The following is an 18,874-nucleotide window of genomic DNA, read 5'->3' as shown; positions in this document are numbered from 1 at the left end:
TACACAAAATTGCAAATTATATAGATGTGCCCTGTTTAGTGATAACCTTGCACTCAGCAACTGATACAGGAATAGACTAGCTCCTAGAACATAATTCTAATATATCTTTAACAGAAGCAGGAAAAAATAATGCGAGAGAAAAAAACTGTCTATGTTGATTCAGGAAGAAGGATTAATGCTAAAGATGTAAAATGTCTTGTCACCTTACAGCTGGAGTTTTTTCTTCCTCCGAGACAAGAAGTTTGCCCTCTGTGAACTCACAAAATGGAATGGGAATGCCAAGCTGCTTCTGCAGCTTCTTCACAACAAAAACTTCTGGCTCTTCACACATGCTCACCACAGTACCCTTCCTGCCAAGCCGACCCGTCCTGCCAGCTCGATGTGCATAATGAATTGAGTCCGTGGGTAATTCTAGATTAACCACAAGATCGCATTCTGCCACATCCAAACCCCTGGCCGAAAGTTCATTTGTCACCAGAATTCTCAACTCCCCATTCTTGAATTTTTTTAAAGTTGTAGATCTAGCAAGCTTCCCAAGATCCCCATGTAGCTCTGCAGCTTTTATCCCGCGAGCCTCTAGCTTGAAGACGGCATCCTTCAGCTGCTTACTGTGGTTCATGAAAGCTATCACAGACTTCGCATCAAGTGCATGTACACATCTTCGTAATGTATCAACCTTGTGTTGTAACTTCGTGACACAATAGTAGTGTTTCAAAGAGGGAGGGAGGCTCTCCACTGCTGATGCCTGAGGCTGCAATTTTGAGTCTGAACCTGAATTGGACATAGGTCCCGATAACTTATTGGCTCCTGAGGGGAGAGATTCAAGTGGGATTACTTTTTTGGCTTGTACAAGAAGTGGGTCACAAGCCCAGCTCCTGGCTGCCCTTATGACCGAAAATGGCACCGTCGCAGACACCATGATGGTCTGACGTTCTGCCCGAGGGGCGACTGAGCTTTTTGGTCCACGAGGGTCCCCACCTGATCTCCTGCCTACATGTTCCAGTATCCGGTGCATGCTCTCTCTAAAATTAAAAGAAATGAGCTCATCCACTTCATCTAAGACCAAGAAACGACATCCATGGGTGGGAAGCTTTCCAGCTGCACTGATCTCTGCGATCCGACCAGGTGTACCCACAACAATGGCTGGCTTGTTTTTCTTGAGAGCTTCTTCCTGCCTTGATCGGTTTGCACCCCCTACAAGCTGCTGAACGACCTTTCTATTTGAAGGTCCCAAGATCTTCTCAAACTCCCTTACTATTTGCATGCCCAGCTCTCTAGAGGGAGCCACAATTACTGCTTCTATCTCCATTTTCTTTGCAGATTTTCCATTATCATCAGCAGGTTTCTTCTTCAGTGGACCAACTTCAGAGAGTATAGGAAGAAGATAGGCCAATGTTTTTCCTGAACCAGTGTAAGACTGAATCACAGCATCGTGATTCTTAAGTATGGTAGGAATCGCTGCAGACTGTACATCAGTTGGAACTGTAAAGCCCTCACTCTCTAATCTCTCTATTAATAAAGGTGGGAGGCCAAGCTCAGAAAAAGACTGCGCAGAAAATGGAGCTGACTCTATTTCAAGCAATTTTTTAGTCCCAACTGCCTTGATTTCATTGTTTCCAACTGCATTGAGTTTACTCTTGGGAACTTGAACAGGAGAATTCAACTGCTTAAGTTTATTTGTTTTGTTCTTGTTCCTTGAATCAAATTCATTCTTGAACCCAAGGCTTGCAATGGTAAGGGGCCCATGGTCCTGCTCAACCCTACTCAGAAAACGTACACTTCTGTGCAACCAGGCTGTCCTAGACACATGTGATAACTTTTGGAAAGGTAGTGACTCTCCAACAAGAAGGAGCAACCGCGTTGAGGCTAATGTTGGCATCCTCTGTAAAGTTTTTCTAATCAGTCATTATGTAAGCTGTCTATAATAGCTTATACCAGCAGCATATGAACATAAATGCCAAAACGGAGACAATAACCCCTCGAGCTGCAATTTTGAACAAATACATAGGACCCAGAGTTATAATAATGTAACAAATTAGATCGATACCTTCTAGCTCCTATGCATGCAAGAACAAGTTATCCAATTTATCTGCAGCCCAGATGCAAGTAGAAAACATAATTAACACACTCTAATATGTTAACAAACCAACTTAATAGAAATAAATTCACATCAATTAAGTTAAATAATCAAAAAGCCTTAAGCAATAGGCACTAGTAACTATATATTCTAGTTCTCAAGTTCAACCGCAAAATTCCCAATTGTAGAGCAGCTAGAGCAGACAACTGTTAATCTTCTTATCATATAAACACATAATTAACAGGTTCCATACCACTACAATATTCTTACAAGAGTATAATCAAGCATCAGCCATTCATTATAAGGCACTGAAATTCTATTTATTGATAATAATTCTTATACGTTACTATTAGTATACTATAAGGCACTGAAATTTTTTGCTCTTCAAACACTTGCAACCAAACAACCCCATTTGCCTACTGGTTGAGGCACTTTGTCAAACAGTGGCTATGCAAACAGATGGGAATTTGTAGTTGGCCCTAAAAATGAACTGGGTCGAAACTGAGCCACATAGGTAATAAGACCCAGTTTGGTTTTCCAAAGAAATCTATGAAACTTTCAAGTAATGAATTTTCTATGCCAACAAAATCGTCAAATAGGAGTAGATAACAAAATAAAGACTTAAAACTATTGCATAAGAACTCAGATTCCCATTTAGCTATCCACAAAGAGAGAGAGAGAGAGAGAGAGAGAGAGAGAGAGAAGCAAACCTACGACGCCGTTTACGAGCTAAAACAAGTGCTCATTGTTGCTTTGCTTGAGGCTTTCTTTGTGGAGAAGAGGAAAGCTCAGAAGAGCAGTAGCTTGAAGGGGTTAGTTAATTGGTAGCGTACTGCGTCGTTTGGCTCTCGCTTCTCCACTGGTTAGAACTTGGAAATATCTGTGGGCTGGATTACCTTTTGTTTTGTGATTCGGCCCTCTATTCTATTCGGATTTTCCTTTTCTTTTCTTTTTTTCCACTCCCAAAAAAAAAAAAAAAAAAAAAAAAAAACTAGTTTATTATAAGTTTAAGACAATAATAGAGTTATTAATTAAATAATTAAATTTATTTTATTATTTTTTAAAATATTAATTAAATTATTATATATATTTTATCAATTTAAACTTTAAGAATAAATGATTTTGAATTCAATCTTAACTCTATAGTTTATTTTCAATTTTCAATTAAGGACAGTTTTTTCTTCAAAATGGGTTTGAAAAATTTCTTGAAACTCAGTCTATTAGACTAACATCTCCAACATAATTTATTAAATTGGCATGTGATACTCACATGCATTTTTAACACGTGTTAGTTTAATAGACTGAAATTTAAAAAATAAATAAATAAATCTTACTTAGTTTTGGAAGAATCTTACTTAGCTTCGAGACACCTTTCTTTTTCGTCGATGGATGCTGGAGGTATAGTACTGTCACAGTGACAGATCACAAGGGGAAGGTGCTTCAAGCACTGATTCACTATATACGTTGATAAAAAGCAAAAGCAAACACCAAGGTGTATGTATCATTGCACCACTTTATTGGTACGAACTTCATTCTCTCCCTCAATCTTTTCTTTCCTTTGTTAATTTCTTTTGAATATTTCCTGCATATTTAGAGGTATGATTTCTCTGAAGCCAATATTTTATTTTTGTATATATAGTTGTGAATATGATATGATGAACAACATTTTAGAACTTCCTGTGTTCATGCTAAACAACTTGTTACAAGATTTCATTAACTGGTATTGGGGCTGTGATTTGATTGTTGTGTGTATATATATATATATATATATATATATGAAAAAATTGATTTTGATCATGACATTAACATGATTTATCGCCTAAGTTTTCGTATTTGTAGCTTTAAACTTGCCATTTTGGTTGCAATTGTTGCCAATCAGACTGTTGGGAACAGTGACAATGAAGAGTTCATCTGCAGTTTTCTGACTCCTTTTCAGTGCAGTGAGGGTTCAAGTTGACAAGTCCTTGGCGTGCTATATATGGGCGTCTAAGGCAACAAGAAGAATCATAGCCACTATGAAAAAAAAGAAGTAATTCAAGCCTCAACTTTTGTTTATTTATTATATGTTCATCACCATTTACATTTTTTTTTTTTTTTTTTGGGGGGGGGGGGGGGGGGGCAATGCTTATGATCAGTTGTGTGTTCTAGAAAACAAAGCAAATATATATATACATGTGTCATGAAAACATATGCGCCAGCAACATATTTTTGTGGCCGCGTTTTTTTTTTTTTTTTTTGTCGGTGTCGGCGCTTTCCGAGCACCAGAATAGGTGTATTTTTGGTAGTGTACACACACATGAGCAGAGAGAGAGAGAGAGAGAGATTTTTATAGATGCATTTGCTTTCAATTGACTACCCCAGCATGATCTTTCAAACATGGGTGTTCTTTAGAAATGAAATTACATCTTCTATTGGTGTCATGTTGAGCATATCAGCAGCTAAAATGCAGATTTTGGGTGCAATTTACAAACTTCTGAGCTTTTTAATGCTTAGATTTGACTTCAGTATTCATTGATTTAAAATGAATCATGTAGGCTTACATCAATTTGTTTTGTTTAGGGGGCGTTTAAGATGGGATGAAGCTAATCTTGCTGAAATTGAGGCAAATAAACCTTCAAGGCAAAAGATTACTGAACCCAAGACACCATATCCCCCAATGATTGGGGAAGATGGTAGGGTGATTTTTGTTCTCCCTTTTGAAAACACATTGAAAATTATGCAAAGTTATATAATTAATAATAATTAATTAACTGTTGATTCTTATAGGTTCACTGTCTCCTTTAAGGGACTCTGTTAATGGAAGCATTGGCCATTCTGCACATGCTGAAGCTCTAAGAAATGCTTTAAATGAAGCAGTTTCAAGTCAAAAACATTGTCAGGGATGTACATCATCATCTGAAGATGAGGCTGCAGATCCCATGAAGCAAGCTGAAGGTTCTTGAATTTATCTCAACCACAGAACTATATGTGTGCATTACATGTGTCTCTTTCACTTCTTTGTCCGTGCTTTTAATTTAAGCATGGGCAAAGAGGATAAATGTAATTATTTAATTAATACTTTAACACATTTTGTTGTGATTTTTCTCAGATTTTGCAAAGATAAGGCATGGCATGAGCTTTAACGATCGTAAGAGAGAACATTATGACGAGTTCTGGAGGGTGAAAGAGCTCAAGAAAAAGGGATGCTTGCTGGAGAATGAGAATGATGAGGATGATGATGCAGGCAGAGGGAGGTATGATTCATCTTCTTCGTTTAGTGATGGGGTGAGAGAAATACACATTGATGGTGATGATGAGAGTCATCGAACAATAGTCATTCATGGAGATGCTGAGAGTTTGCCTCAAAGACAAATCCTTCCATGCTCAAACACTTAGAATCAAGCCGCCAAAGTTGAAACTAAGTAATTAGTCAGACCTTTTGTTTGCATCTATTCTAATTCAATGGGTACACAATATAGCACATTGCAGTCCAACAAAGTTTTTGTTCAACATCCATGTTTGTTTGTACATTTCTGTGTGTGTTTCAATGTCTTTCATTGTCTCCTTTATTAGTCAACGAAGGAAAGTGCTAATTGCCATATCCATTCAACATCTATCATATTCAGTACATTTTTCCAATGCCGAGGAACTACATCTCCTGTTCAAATTGCGTGTAATTCGAACAATTTTATAGAGAGTCATGAGTCTAGGCAAATAGACTCTTATATATTAAATCACCACTTATTCCAAAAGCTTAAACTTATAGAAAAAAGTAAATTTAATCACTTAATTAATACTTTAACACTCCCCCTCACTTGTGAGCTCAAACTCCATTTTAATAGGTGAGGCCTAATACGTGAAATATTTAATTTAAATGGGGTGAATTAACGGAGTCAACATTACCTTTTTGTGGGGGCTATTCAAATTGTGTGTAATTTGAACGTATAGAGAATTTGAGAAAATTTTCATCCTAATTTCCTAAGCAGGTAAGAATTAATTACTCGATATTCACTTCTTCTTTTTTTGGGAAAATTACAGTTTACCCCCCAAAGTTGACAGCGTTTTTCAATTCGAACACCAAAGTTTCAATTTTTACAATCCACCTCCACAAAGTTCCAATTTTTTTCAATTTGACCAATATTATCTCAAAATTTTCATATTGCCCTTAATTTTTATTTTTTATAAAAATTTAAAAAAAATATAAAAAATAAATAAATAAAAACAAATTTATGGGTGCAAAAATAGCTAGATGGCCAAAGGGGTGGATACAGACACCCTCAAAAAAAAAAATTTAAAATTAAAAAATTAAAAATTATGGGCAATATGGGAAGTTTTGGATACAATTGGTCAAATTGCAAAAATTTGAAACTTTGGGGAGGTAGATTGCAAAAATTAAAACTTTGGTATTCAAATTGAAAACGCTGTCAACTTTGAGGGGATAAACTGTAATTTTTCCTCTCTTTTTTCGGTTTATACCAACTGATTTCATCACAAGGGATACTTGTGAATACCCTAATGTATTCACTAGGTTTGCACATTTACAATAACCTTATCTTTGCCCTTTTACTAGAAGAAGTATTGCATGCCTAAATCTTACTCTTTTTAATTGTTGGATAAAGATTCGGTGCAAGATCTTTATTGGGTATGTGAGTGTATGGATGGGCCTCGCTTACTCGACATGTGTCCGAACAATCTTAGCATGTGGTGTTAAGATTGGTCGGACGCCTATCCAAACAGGTGGTGTTTCAAATTTTCTATGAATATGACCCATTAAATCAATTCTCAATTTTTAGTTTTAAAAAAAAATCAAAACTCAAAACACTTTTTAAAACTTTACCAAACAAACCCAATTCTTAGAAACCTGCAAGTTGAACAACCGTTTATATTTTAAGGAAACCTGGGTTTTAGATGAGACAGTCTAGAAAACCTTATTTAACATTATAATGTGTTAGAGTATACCATATTTTTATTTAACAACTATCTCATAATATTGATACGACAATTTCAATTAATCCTTGATTTTTTATTTTTTATTTTTTTCACAGTGGCAGATCCAAAGGTTTGTTGGGATTAGTATGTCAACATTGTAGGTTAATTCTAAAATAAAAATATAATTTCTAACATTTCTCAATATGTTAATATATGAATAAATTTAAGAGTAAAGTTTACTTAACCCCCTCAAACTACCACTACAATGACAATCTACCCCTCAAACTATTAATTACGATAATTTACCCCCCAAACTATCAAAATAATGACAATGTACCCCCCAAATGCTAACAAAATGAAAAAATTACCCATATAGAATTTTCAATAAGACAAAAATACCCTTAAAATTTTGAAATAAAATTAAATTTTAGTATTTTTTTTTATTTTAGTAAGGGTAATTTCATCATTTTGTTAAAATTCGGGGTACATTGTCATTGTTTTGATAGTTTTGAGGATAAATTATCGCAATTGATAGTTTGGGGAGTAGATTGTCATTGGGGTGATAGTTTGAGGGGGTTAAATGTGGACTTTACCCTAATTTTTTTTTTTTTTTAATTTTTACCCTAAATTTTAAATACTTGAATTATCTTACACATAAGCGCTAAATGATAAAGGACATTTAAACCTCTATGAACATGAGTAATACTAGAAATTGCATTTTTATTCATTACTATTCTACAATGCATATGTGGCAATTCTAACTAATTAACTATCAGTTTTTTTCTTTTTTTTTTAATGACTAATCCAATCATGATTGCTTTGTAGGATAAAAATATGGTGTTTAGCATTACTCTTGCCAAAAATAAAAATATGAGTAATGCTAAAAAAACTACAATTTTATCTCATAATTATTTCACTAACGCTTCTATTAGTCCTTGTTAAAAAAATAAAATAAAAATAAAAAAATAACTAAGAGTTTAAAATTATTGTGAAATAAAAATATGATTTATACTTTCTTTTTTTCCAAACTTGTTTGGTAATGACTCCCTCCTCCCCACCCCCTTTTCGTTCCCCCTTCCCCCTCCATTTTCCCACATCCACCATAGATTGATGAGGCGCGTGTATTAATGGTCCTCGGGGTGTTTTTTAGCAGCGCGTGGCTGGCCAGCGATGGTGTGTGAAACGCGTGAAGGTGTGTTAGGTTGTTGTTATTGTATTTTCGTTTTTTTAAATAAGAATATATTATCTCTAGATCTACTTTTAGTAGTAATCTATGGGGTGAAGTTTTATTGGTTTTCTTAGGTTTTGTTTTCATGAATTCTTAAGTATAACGAAATTAGTTTCCATTCGGTCTTTTGTTTTCTTATGGTTCTTTTCTGAAAGTAAATCATAGACCGATGACGGAGAAGTTATCAAGCATAAAAAAGAATTGTCACTATGGTAAAGGCAGCGAAGGGAATTGTGATTGATAAAATACTAGTAGTCGAGATTTTTTTTTAAAAAAAAAAAAAAAAAAAAAAAGACAAGGAATCAAGGACCTGGAAGCGAATAGAGACGTGATTCGCTGGAATTTACTGTAGATTTGAAACTAATTGAGACAATAACATTTTATAGATATTATCCTATAATAGCCTGAGAGGCTATTATATATGCCATAAATAATATTTGAGTTGTGAAGATTTCAAATTATATCTTTGACATTGTAGGAAGCATTTTTCCTCATTTGATTGTTATATCAATGAAGAGATAATTTGTTAAAATAATAATAATAATAATAATAATAATAATAAATAAAATAAAACACAAAAATAATGAAAATAATAATAATAACCAAAGTGGAAGAGGAATGCTACAATGCATTCCCCACCATCTCTTCACTTTAACATTTTGATTTTTTTTTTTTTTTAAAAAAAAGGAGGTTAAGAGAGAAGAGATGGTGAGGAGATGGCTGGTAGAATGCAAAAGAGAATATCCCAAAGTGGAATATTCCAATTTAGTCCAAGCGAATTTCGGCACGTCTTAAAGCCCCACTTCCTACCTATATCCAACGCATGTGTCTACCACGTGGCAACAACAATTCAAAGCCTTATCTCCTACACCGGGATTAGGGTCTCCATCACCTTAGCGACACGTATAGTACGAACAGTTAATTGCAAAAAGAACCAATATAATAAATTGAAAGAATGAGTGGGAAGCTTCTAGAAGAGACCACATAAAAGAACAAGACACGTGCTCTTCTCACAAACTTAATTGGACCGGTTCAATCTTGATAAGGACTCTACGCAATTTTCTTAAGAGTATTGCAAAAGCAAAGCAATACCTCGTATTCTAAACGTTCAATTATAATGAACGGTACATAAAACAAAAAACCAAAAAAAAAAAAAAAAAGAAAAAAAAAAAGTCATCAAAATTTAGTAGAAGAAAATGCTAAAAAGTAAGTAAAAGTGGCTGTGACAATTGCAAAGTAGCAAATGGGGGTAGGATGGATGGACCAAAGTGGCTGACCACTTCAAAGCAATCCAATGAAGTAGCAATTTTTGAGGTGGACGGCCATCTATTTCTATTCACTTTTTAACACTTTTTTTCTAAATTTAGATGACATGGCACTATCCTAATCACTCATTACAAAATGAACCACCAATATTTGGGGTAGTGCGGGGTCGATAAATATTCTAAAAGTGCGTTTGGTACATTATAATAATGATTGCCTATAAATATGAACCTATATTACTATAATGAAATCCTATTCATTCAAGTAATTTTTCTCATTGAAATTGAATCAAATTTCTCTAAATACCTTAACTCTAAGTAAATGAGTTGGAGTTTTCCTCGTTATTATTCATCATCATTTTTCAAAAAAATCAACATCAAAATATTCTAATTTTTTTTTCACTTCTTACATTAACATCAAAACATTCTAGCTTTTTTATTTTTTATATCACATCATTCACTTTTTATTATTATTATTCAAATAAAAAAATCACTATAAAACAAAACTTCTTTTTTTTTTTCACTTTTTTATATTAAACATTCTTACTTTTTTTTCACATCAATCTATATCAGTTACAGTGTCTAAGCAAACACATTTACCAAACACCACCTAAAAATAATTCTAAAAAAATACCATTCCCTATATATGGCCATGGATGGTCAGCTATCGTAACAAAATAATTGAGGGTAATCATACCACTACTCTCGTTGTTTTGTTAGGGTTGTCAACCACTCTCATAGGGAATGATTTTGAGGGATTCTAACACTTTTTCTCAAATTCTATTTTCTAAATGATCTGGACCTTACATTCATTTAAGAAAAAAAATAATAATATAAATCTACTTATTTATTAAATGGGCCAGATTTTTGGGAAAATGAATTTGGAAAAAAGTGTTGGGATAATGAATTTGGAAAAAAGTGTTGGGATGTTTAGTATTATCCATTGATTTTTAAAAAATATTTTTTGGTAATTTTGGAGATAGTTATTACTCATTTCAGTGGAATAATGATACTCAACTAAATAATAGAATGGATAAGGAATAACTATTCCATTCTTAAGTTCATTCTTTGGTACCAAACATAACCTAAAGGTATTGCAAGGAAACATGGTTAGTTCAATATTTTCTAGAAAAATTAAGACATTCTATTATTTGCTAAATATAATACAATATTGAAAATTTTAATATTAAAATAGATCAAATATAATAAAGTAATGCTACATACCCTCATTTTATTTATTTATTTATTATTATTATTTTTTTAAATTCCTCTAATGTTGATGTGGATTTTAAAATCACCATATTGGATTAAAATTTAATAGTAATCTATCTCAATTTTAGTGATAATTTTTTGTTTTTTTTTTTGGCATCAAGATTGACTTAAAAAAAAAACTTTTTTTAAAAAAAGTGAACATGTAATTTTTTCAAAATATTTTTATAAAAATTGTGAAGAATTTTAAAAAATTTACTTTGTTTTCAAAAAAAAAAATTTCGTCTGGTAATAATTTTATATATATAAAAAAATTATGAGCAATACATGGAAAGAGACAAAAGGTGCAACCAGAATTACAATCAACAAAGAGGGGGAGTGGAGAATGGAATGCATCCAAAAATATTGTGAGAAGCCGACCACTTTGCTGTATTATTATTTCTTCTATCGTAACTTGTAAGTGTATTTTTGTGTTAAAAATAAAAAGTAGTCTGAAAACCGATGATAAATATTGTCAACATTTTAATAATTTAATTTTAAAAAAAAAAAAAGTAATAATAATCTAAGAAAATTATCCCTTCTTTGAAGTTCTTTCAATGTCTGTTCCGGTGGCCCCACCTCATCTGCTCTTTTTCCTGATCTTTCCAATTGCCCTTTCCTTCGCCTTCTGGAACCCACGAATTTCCCTTTTCCCCTATCATTTACTCGCAACCCCGAGAAGCTTCTAGAAACAACAAAACCATATTCTCTCTCTCTCTCTCTCTCCTCTCCTCTTTCTCTCTCTCTCTCTCTCGCTTGCTCGGTCGTTCCGAAAGCTCATAGCTCAGTCCCTAGCCTTGAATCGGTGAGGTTTGGTTAAACGTTGCCAGCTGATAAGGTTTCTTGGTGAAGCAGTTCGGTTACGTAGTTCTTGTTTGGCTGGTGAGAAAGTTCTAGCGCTTTTCCAGGTAACATTGGCAAGAGCCATTTATTTATTTATTTTTTATCTAACAGGATTCGTTTAGTTCCCATAAGCTGAGGAAACTAGGAGAAAATACGGGAAATATCGGAGAAAATCTGAGATCTTGAAGGCTTGAACCTGTTATTTCGTGATATGTTGGTTTTCGTAATTGAGCAAGGCACAGCGCAGTTATATTATATTTATTATTCTAATTCTCCATTTTGTTTCTTAATTCATTTTCTTGAACCTTCTCGGAGACCAAACGGAACACACTAATCATATATTTAGATATATTAATCATCAAGTTTTTGTCGTTATTTATCGAGTCTGATCTAAGAGAGCGTCAAAAATCAGATTGAGCCAACACGTCAAGAAATTTCCAGTCTTTTAGGGCCCGGATCCGAGAGCGATGCCCATGGCGCCATTGCCGGTCGAACAGACTGGCGATTCGGGTCCGGGGGAGTCGCAGAGATCTCTTCCGACTCCGTTCCTAATCAAGACCTACCAACTAGTTGACGACCCCACCGTCGACGACCTCATTTCCTGGAACGACGACGGATCGACCTTCATCGTCTGGCGCCCCGCTGAGTTCGCTCGCGATTTGCTTCCGAAGTACTTCAAGCACAACAACTTCTCTAGCTTCGTTCGCCAGCTCAACACTTACGTAAGCTTGATAGAGATTTTCTCATGTAACTTTCCTACGCTTTCTCAGAGTCCAAACTTTATGTATACTTTTGCTCCATGGTTTTTTCGTTGAATTTGTAGGGATTTCGGAAAGTCGTGCCGGATCGGTGGGAATTCGCGAACGATTGCTTTCGGAGAGGCGAGAAAGGGCTCCTCCGCGACATACAGCGCCGGAAGATCTCGCCGGTTTCGGCGTCTCCCACCGTTCAGGGTGTGACGGTGGCGGCACCTGCGCATGCGGTGGCAGCACCGGCGCATGCGGTGGCGTTCGCGGTTTCTCCGGCGAACTCCGGAGACGAGCAGGTGATTTCGTCGAACTCGTCGCCGGTGATAGCGGTGCACCGGAGCACGAGCTGCGCCACGGCGCCGGGGCTTCTGGAGGAGAACGAGCGGCTGAGGAAGGAGAACTCGCAGCTGAGCCTCGAGTTAACCCAGCTGAGAGGCCTATGCAATAACATACTCGGTCTGATGACAAACTACGCGTCCGGTCAATTAGACGGTACAGGAGCTTCCGTACCGGAGGGAAAGCCTTTCGAGCTTTTGCCAGCTAAGCAGGTGGTAACAGTTGCAGAGGACCGTGGGGCCCACCGGGCGGAGGAGGATGACGACGACGACGAAGACGAAGATCAGGACGACGAAACGACGACGCCGCGGCTCTTTGGTGTTTCAATCGGGGTTAAGCGCGTAAGGACGGACGAGGAGGAAGGGCAGAATAGGGAAACCAGGGAAAATTCTCAAGAAAAAGAGTCCGGATCAGAAGTGAAATCAGAGCCGTTGGATAGGAACTCTGAACATCAGGAACCGCGCTGGCTGGAGCTTGGGAAATGACGACGATGAGCTCTGATGTGATCTGATCTCATTTCGATGGTTTCCACGACCACGAGGGAACGAGCGGATAACTCGTGGCTCACGTGATGGCAAACTGTCACGTGACTCGATGTTGTTGTAAAAATATGTAGAAGAAGCAACTCTGAACCGTTTGTAAAGCCTTCGTGGTGTGGAGAGTTTACTGTGACAGGTCGTTGTTGCTTGAGCACGCAACGCAGCCGTGGAAAAAGTAGCACGACGGGATTGGGAAAGGGCGCTGCGCGGACAGATGGGGAAAGGGAGTGACTGCAGAGAGTACAAAAGTTTTGTGAATTGTCAAGGTTTGGGTACTGAATATAAAATATAGACCAGCTATCTAATGGAAGATAAAAAGTGGTAGGTAGGATCCTTTTGCTTGAGCCTCTTTTAGCCTAACGAAAGCTTTCTCATTTATTTGGTCCTAAATTCCCTGATGTAGATCGGTGGTGGTTGATGTTTTTCTTTTCCTTCTTGGTTATAAATTATATTTATAATTAATTGTAGGTACGGAAACGTTCTTAATAATCGGAAACGTCTGCTTAGGCAACCGATGGTAAGCTTTTAAATAATTTTGGTCTTTTTTTTTTAAATAATAAGGTTATATATATATATATATATATATATATATATATCAAAATGACATCGATATGCGGTATTATACATCACAAATTTTTTTTTTTTTAAGTTTTCAAACGATGTCACTGAAGATTTATTATTTTGAGAAATGTGTCATTAGCTCATGGGATGATGATACATCATTTGAGGACATACTTTTGCAAAAAAAATTTGAGATGTATAGAATTTTTCCTATGGTTAATAAATAGAAGTAGGCACCCCTAAAATCGCTAACCGCTCCACTTGTACATGCTTATAATTTACTATAAATTTTAGATTTATACACCAACCCAATGTGAAGGCCCGTTTTCTTTGGGCTTTGTATGTGTCGTTGGTTTTTTCACTTTTAAGTGTTAAGCCCTTCAACTAGTTAGTTGGTACAGAAAGTGGTATGTTGTCCTTCCTATTTTGAGTGGGTTCAAATCCACTCTCTTCCCTTTGAAGCCCACGGGTTAATCTTGCTGGGCCCGAGGTATTTGTCAATACTTCATCTAACTAGATCCTTGGGCTTTTTACTAATTGGCGTGTAGCCCAAGATGGTTAAAGAATTCCAATGCAAGTTATTCCTATATATTTCGGCTTCTGACCAAATGGCATTTCTAGTTTGTGTTCCTAATACAAGGGGCATAGATCGAGTGCAATTAAATGTATGCATTGCATGTAATGCGTGTAGTCTCATAATGAGTGTAGGTGCAAAGTTAACCTCTTCGGACAGCTCAACAGGCAGGTAGGCTCTACACTACGCGCTATCCAGGTAAGTGGCCCTGAACATGCCAGAAAGAGATCATTAATTGAGTAATGATATTTAGTACATGCTATACAACTTAGTTAATGTGGCAATGGAAATTAGCAATTGATTTTTTTTTTTTTTTTTTTTTTTGCAAATATTGATTCAATGACTAATTTTCACTGCATATCGTTAAACTATATAACAGTCTACTAAATAACATTACTTTTGATAGAATATACATGAATGTGAAAGATTAAATATTGGATAGTCGATAAAATGTGAATGATTGATACTAATATAATCGGTCATAAGCTAATACATTTAAATTTTCCCGTTAATGATATACCAATATATTATATTAGAGAGCCCCTACTATCAGGTTCATCCTGACAATACCATTTTTGCAGCCTCCAATTACTATGTGACACATCATCAATTTAAGAAAAATGCAAAAAATGAAAGTAAAAACAATCACACAAAATCAAAGAAAAAAAAAACCGTAACCGGCAAGGCCCGTGGGTCTGGCTGGACCAATGGACCCATGGCATGGGTCCAGCCATGTGGGTCTCGCCAGACCCATGAACCCATGCCATGGGTCTCGCCGGACCCACAGGTCTAGCCAACAATGAATGCCTCAAACCCCACCGGTCGTGACCGGCCTCAAAACCTGTTTCTAATGCCTCAAAACCCGTTTCTAATGCCTCAAAACTCGTTTTCTAATGCCTTAAAACTCGTTTTTAGATTCAAAACTAAAACCTAGAGGTAAAAGGTTAACCCTTTAGGGATTTTATCACCTTAAAATTTAGTGTATTTTGGTCCAACTTATTTTTGTGCACTTATTATGTTTTTGTTTATGTGTTGGTTGTTGATTGAGGGCTATAAAAGGAGTGTTATGAGAATGGTCGTGATAAAAGCTTTTCTTATTATATTAAGATCACACTTAAAAAACTCTCTTAAGTATTTATCTCACCAACAGGAACCGAACGGGGGTTGAAATTTTATCGGGCTTAAAAATAAAGTCTGGCCCAATTAAAATTAGATTTAACCTTTCATTCGTTGAGAAATTCTGATACCGTCCCTGCTGGGCAATGCCCATTATGCCCTTAACCTTTTATCTTTCTTTGTGTCTCTTAGTGCTCTCGCCATTTTATTATGCTCTTGTTATAGAGTGGAAAATCTGCTTTATGTAATCGTCCACATGCACTGGTTCAACTTTAGGCAAATGTATATGTTATTGCATCTTTTTTATCACATGGTTATTTAAAACAATACGTAAGGTCGTTTTCAGTTTCCTGCTCTATGACTCATCATGAAATTTGATAGGAAGTAATTGGGACTTTTTTTTTTTTTTTTAAAGAACAAAGAAATTACAATTTTTATTGCAAGTTTTTTTTTAAAAAAAAATAAAATAAAACTATCATGGCAGTTGACTTGGGGCATGTTTGGGATTGCGTTTGAAGGGCTTAAAAGTATTTTTAACACCAAAAAGTCAGTTTGAAGAAAAAAATACTCATTTGGTTAAAAAAAAAAAAATTAAAAGCATTTTTAAGAGTCCAAAAAGCCTAAAAATTGCCCAAAAAAAAAAAAACATTTTTTGCAAAAACTTAAAAATTAAGTTTTTGTCCAAAAGCTCTGTTTAACTTAAAAGTTTTATTTTTTAAATGCAATCACAAACACACTCTTAGTACTTATAACATCAACCACTAAACACTTAAATTTACTTATCAGTTTTTGTTACTTAATTATTTTAGCCACGTTGCCATGTAAGTTTATAAAATACTAAAAATTGTAGTACTCCATACATGTTCCTTTAATTGTGTTAAAAAGAGGGGGGCAAGGCTATCTACTCCTGATCCTAATGGCAACCTTTTTCCTCGCCTCTTTAAGTTCAAGCAAATGAAAAGAAAAAGAAAGATATATAATATTATTGTGTCCATTATTTTCTTATTTGTGTAAGCCATTCATTTGTTAAAGTCTTTTTTTTTTTTTTTGGTCATGTCGGCACAAAAGGGGGAAGAGAGATTTGAACTAGTGACCTCCACTTCATTAAGTGGGGTCCCAGCCGATTGAGCTACCTCTTGGGGACTATTAAAGTCTACTTATGTAGCTTTGTTTGATAATATTTTTGGTAAAGTCCTCTTTAACCTTCTCAAACTAACACCTCAATGATAATTTATCGTTCAAACTATCAATTGCGACAATTTATCCTCCAAACTACCAAAACAATAATAATGTGCTCCCAATGCTAGAAAAATAACGAAATTATCCCTATCAAATTTTAAATAAGACAAAAATATCCTTAATTTTTTTAAAAAATAAAAATAAAATAAATTTAAAATTTAAAAATAAAAGTTGAAAAAAAAAAAAACAGGGGTGGTTCAAGAACCACCCATGGGTGGCAGGGGCGGCAGAGGTGCTTGGGGTGGCCGACCCACCCCTAGAGAGTGGATCGGAGGTGGTTCAGCCACCCCCGAAAAGTGTTAGGGCCACCCTCGAAAACAGCTTGGGGGTGGCTCCCATAAATACCCCACACACCCCTCACCCTTCACACCACCATTTCTGTATCTTACCCAACAAATTCATTGCTCCCCAAAAGTGGCTATCATGAGATCAAACAAACAGCCTCAAGTAGCCATGCTGGAGCAAAATCTCAAGAGGTGCTCAAGCTTAGGGAAGAAACATCAAGGTTATGATGAGTTCCAAATCCCTCTCCAGCAAGCCGAAGAATAATTTGGCTTCAGCCACGACATGGGTCTCATCACAATCCCTTGCGAAGAAGAAGGATTTTATTCTTTTATTCTTTTTTATAAATTTTATTTAGTTTTTATTTTAGTAAGGGTAATTTTGTCATTTTTATAAAATTGAGGTAAATTGTTCTTGTTTTGACCCTAATATTTTTCTTTCTTTCTTTTTAAATAAAAACTCTAATAAATAATTTCAAATCACATCAGAATTTTTTTTTTCTTTTCAAAGTTCTCTAAAAAAAAAGAAAACACATTTAACAAACAGATTGGCGCAGCTATTATTGACATTTGATTGTAGGAAATAAGGTAAAAGAAGAGAAACCCCTTTGCATTGACACCATACCAATAGTCTTTGAGAGAGCTTTTGCAAAAGTATCTCGAATTCCGGGAAGAACAAGATACGTGTCTATTTTTTAAACCCCGTACGCAGAAAGCTGTAAAGTAAATACCAACTTGTCTTCCCCATTGAATGACACAGCAATTGAGTGTTTAAGAATTCATTGCCAAGTTGTTGTATTGATTGCAGGAAAAGACTGTCACATGATTGGAGAAATGCATATTTTCCATTTTCCTGTTTCCTCGAAATGTATTAAAATCTCGAAGTTGCAATCCCTTTGCATAAGAAACCAGAGACTTCTTCCAGCATAATAAAGTCATCACTAATAATATATTTTGCTCAGAAAAATAATAATAATAATAATAATAATCATATATTTTCCAAATTGGGGCTTCCATTCATGGATAAGAATCTCCCAATTTCTTTTCAATTGTCGGAATTGGTGGCCCTAGTCTCAATTCTAGTAATTTCGGCAAAAATAGGTTGAAAATTTCAACCCTATATTGATTGTGGGTTTTGATTTACTAAAATGGACAAGATACACAATTTGATATACCTATTTTTTCTAATTAAAAAAAGAAAGGCGAAGAATCAATAACAGAAGAGACTTAGACGATAAGAATCGCATGCGTTTTCAAAAGTTTGACTGAGTCATTACTCGACTTAACCCCATCATGACATGAATAAAGCTACAGGTTGTTTATACTAATCAAATATCACAATTCTTATTGAAAGTCGAACTCATGTTGTAGTGTTTACCTAAACACATTAAAGATTATCTTGAGGTCAAAGAATGATATTAGGCAGCAAAATACAAAATCATTTTCTCTTCTATGGGAGAATATTTTTGGGTTAAGAAGGAAAAAAGACTAGCTGCTAATTAACAATATATATTTGCAGCCAAATTGAATTTCTGAATTGTAAAAACTATTTTTATATTTTATGGTTGTTTATAATTAATGATTAATGGGGAATGCGAATTTTCCAAATTCCCAAAATATAAAAATCGTGGAAGTTGCAATCCATTTACATAAGAAATTAATTGAAGTTCCTGGGAATGGGTTCCACCGTAATAAAAGTCGTCAGCAGAAGGATGTCAAGGCCAGGATACGTACATATGAAAGAAAAAATAAAATAAAATAAAATAAAAGTGGATGTGCCAATTGGCATGTGGTGCACAAATATTTTCTACACGCTAGAAAAATTTGCAGCTGCCGCTGGTGCTGGGGACCCCAACCCAGTAGGCCGGCAGGTCCAGGAAAGTGAAAGGAGGATTGCATGTGATTTGCTTTGT

The 18,874-nt window shown here is 35.4% G+C and overlaps 3 protein-coding genes across 7 annotated transcripts; 2 read left to right on the top strand and 1 right to left on the bottom strand.

Annotated features, from left to right (window-relative positions):
* Positions 1-2,938, bottom strand: EMB1586 (P-loop containing nucleoside triphosphate hydrolases superfamily protein). Of its 4 annotated transcripts, none has more exons than XM_059584876.2 (3): positions 2,788-2,938; positions 2,048-2,089; positions 1-1,882 (listed from the first exon to the last, which is right to left on the bottom strand). In XM_059584876.2, exon 3 carries the CDS (start codon positions 1,877-1,879, stop codon positions 200-202), a length of 1,680 nt encoding a protein of 559 aa, XP_059440859.1. In that variant the 5' UTR covers positions 1,880-1,882; positions 2,048-2,089; positions 2,788-2,938; the 3' UTR covers positions 1-199. The 4 variants fall into 4 exon arrangements, with proteins under 4 accessions (XP_059440859.1, XP_059440861.1, XP_059440858.1 ...); XM_059584878.2 differs by having other exon boundaries at positions 2,792-2,938; XM_059584875.2 differs by lacking the exon at positions 2,048-2,089 and having other exon boundaries at positions 1-1,984.
* A 601-nt stretch (positions 2,939-3,539) lies between these two features.
* LOC132173387 (protein phosphatase inhibitor 2) lies at positions 3,540-5,555 on the top strand. 2 transcript variants are annotated; one of them, XM_059584882.2, is made up of 5 exons: positions 3,540-3,597; positions 4,019-4,106; positions 4,637-4,749; positions 4,844-5,011; positions 5,166-5,555. In XM_059584882.2, exons 2-5 carry the CDS (start codon positions 4,093-4,095, stop codon positions 5,450-5,452), a joined length of 582 nt encoding a protein of 193 aa, XP_059440865.2. In that variant the 5' UTR covers positions 3,540-3,597; positions 4,019-4,092; the 3' UTR covers positions 5,453-5,555. The 2 variants fall into 2 exon arrangements, with proteins under 2 accessions (XP_059440865.2, XP_059440864.2); XM_059584881.2 differs by having other exon boundaries at positions 3,580-3,597; positions 3,995-4,106.
* A 5,855-nt stretch (positions 5,556-11,410) lies between these two features.
* AT-HSFB2B (winged-helix DNA-binding transcription factor family protein) lies at positions 11,411-13,616 on the top strand. The gene is made up of 3 exons (XM_059588770.2): positions 11,411-11,631; positions 11,979-12,288; positions 12,390-13,616. Exons 2-3 carry the CDS (start codon positions 12,034-12,036, stop codon positions 13,134-13,136), a joined length of 1,002 nt encoding a protein of 333 aa, XP_059444753.2. The 5' UTR covers positions 11,411-11,631; positions 11,979-12,033; the 3' UTR covers positions 13,137-13,616.
* The last annotated feature ends 5,258 nt before the right edge of the window (positions 13,617-18,874 follow it).

This window comes from Corylus avellana, chromosome 3 (genome assembly GCF_965113065.1).
Source record: "Corylus avellana chromosome 3, dhCorAvel1.hap1.2, whole genome shotgun sequence".
Taxonomy (NCBI): domain Eukaryota; kingdom Viridiplantae; phylum Streptophyta; class Magnoliopsida; order Fagales; family Betulaceae; genus Corylus; species Corylus avellana.
Note: the sequence above shows the minus strand (reverse complement) of the source record. Positions and strands in the feature narration are given on the sequence as shown.

Bases quoted from the DNA above. Each gene is read 5' to 3' on its own strand.
- EMB1586 (XM_059584876.2), bottom strand. From the start codon at position 1,879: ATGCCAACATTAGCCTCAACGCGGTTGCTCCTTCTTGTTGGAGAGTCA.
- LOC132173387 (XM_059584882.2), top strand. The intron at 4,750-4,843 runs GTAGGGTGATTT...TGATTCTTATAG, and splicing joins CCCAATGATTGGGGAAGATG to GTTCACTGTCTCCTTTAAGG. The intron at 5,012-5,165 runs GTTCTTGAATTT...GATTTTTCTCAG, and splicing joins TCCCATGAAGCAAGCTGAAG to ATTTTGCAAAGATAAGGCAT.
- AT-HSFB2B (XM_059588770.2), top strand. From the start codon at position 12,034: ATGCCCATGGCGCCATTGCCGGTCGAACAGACTGGCGATTCGGGTCCG. The intron at 12,289-12,389 runs GTAAGCTTGATA...TTGAATTTGTAG, and splicing joins TTCGCCAGCTCAACACTTAC to GGATTTCGGAAAGTCGTGCC.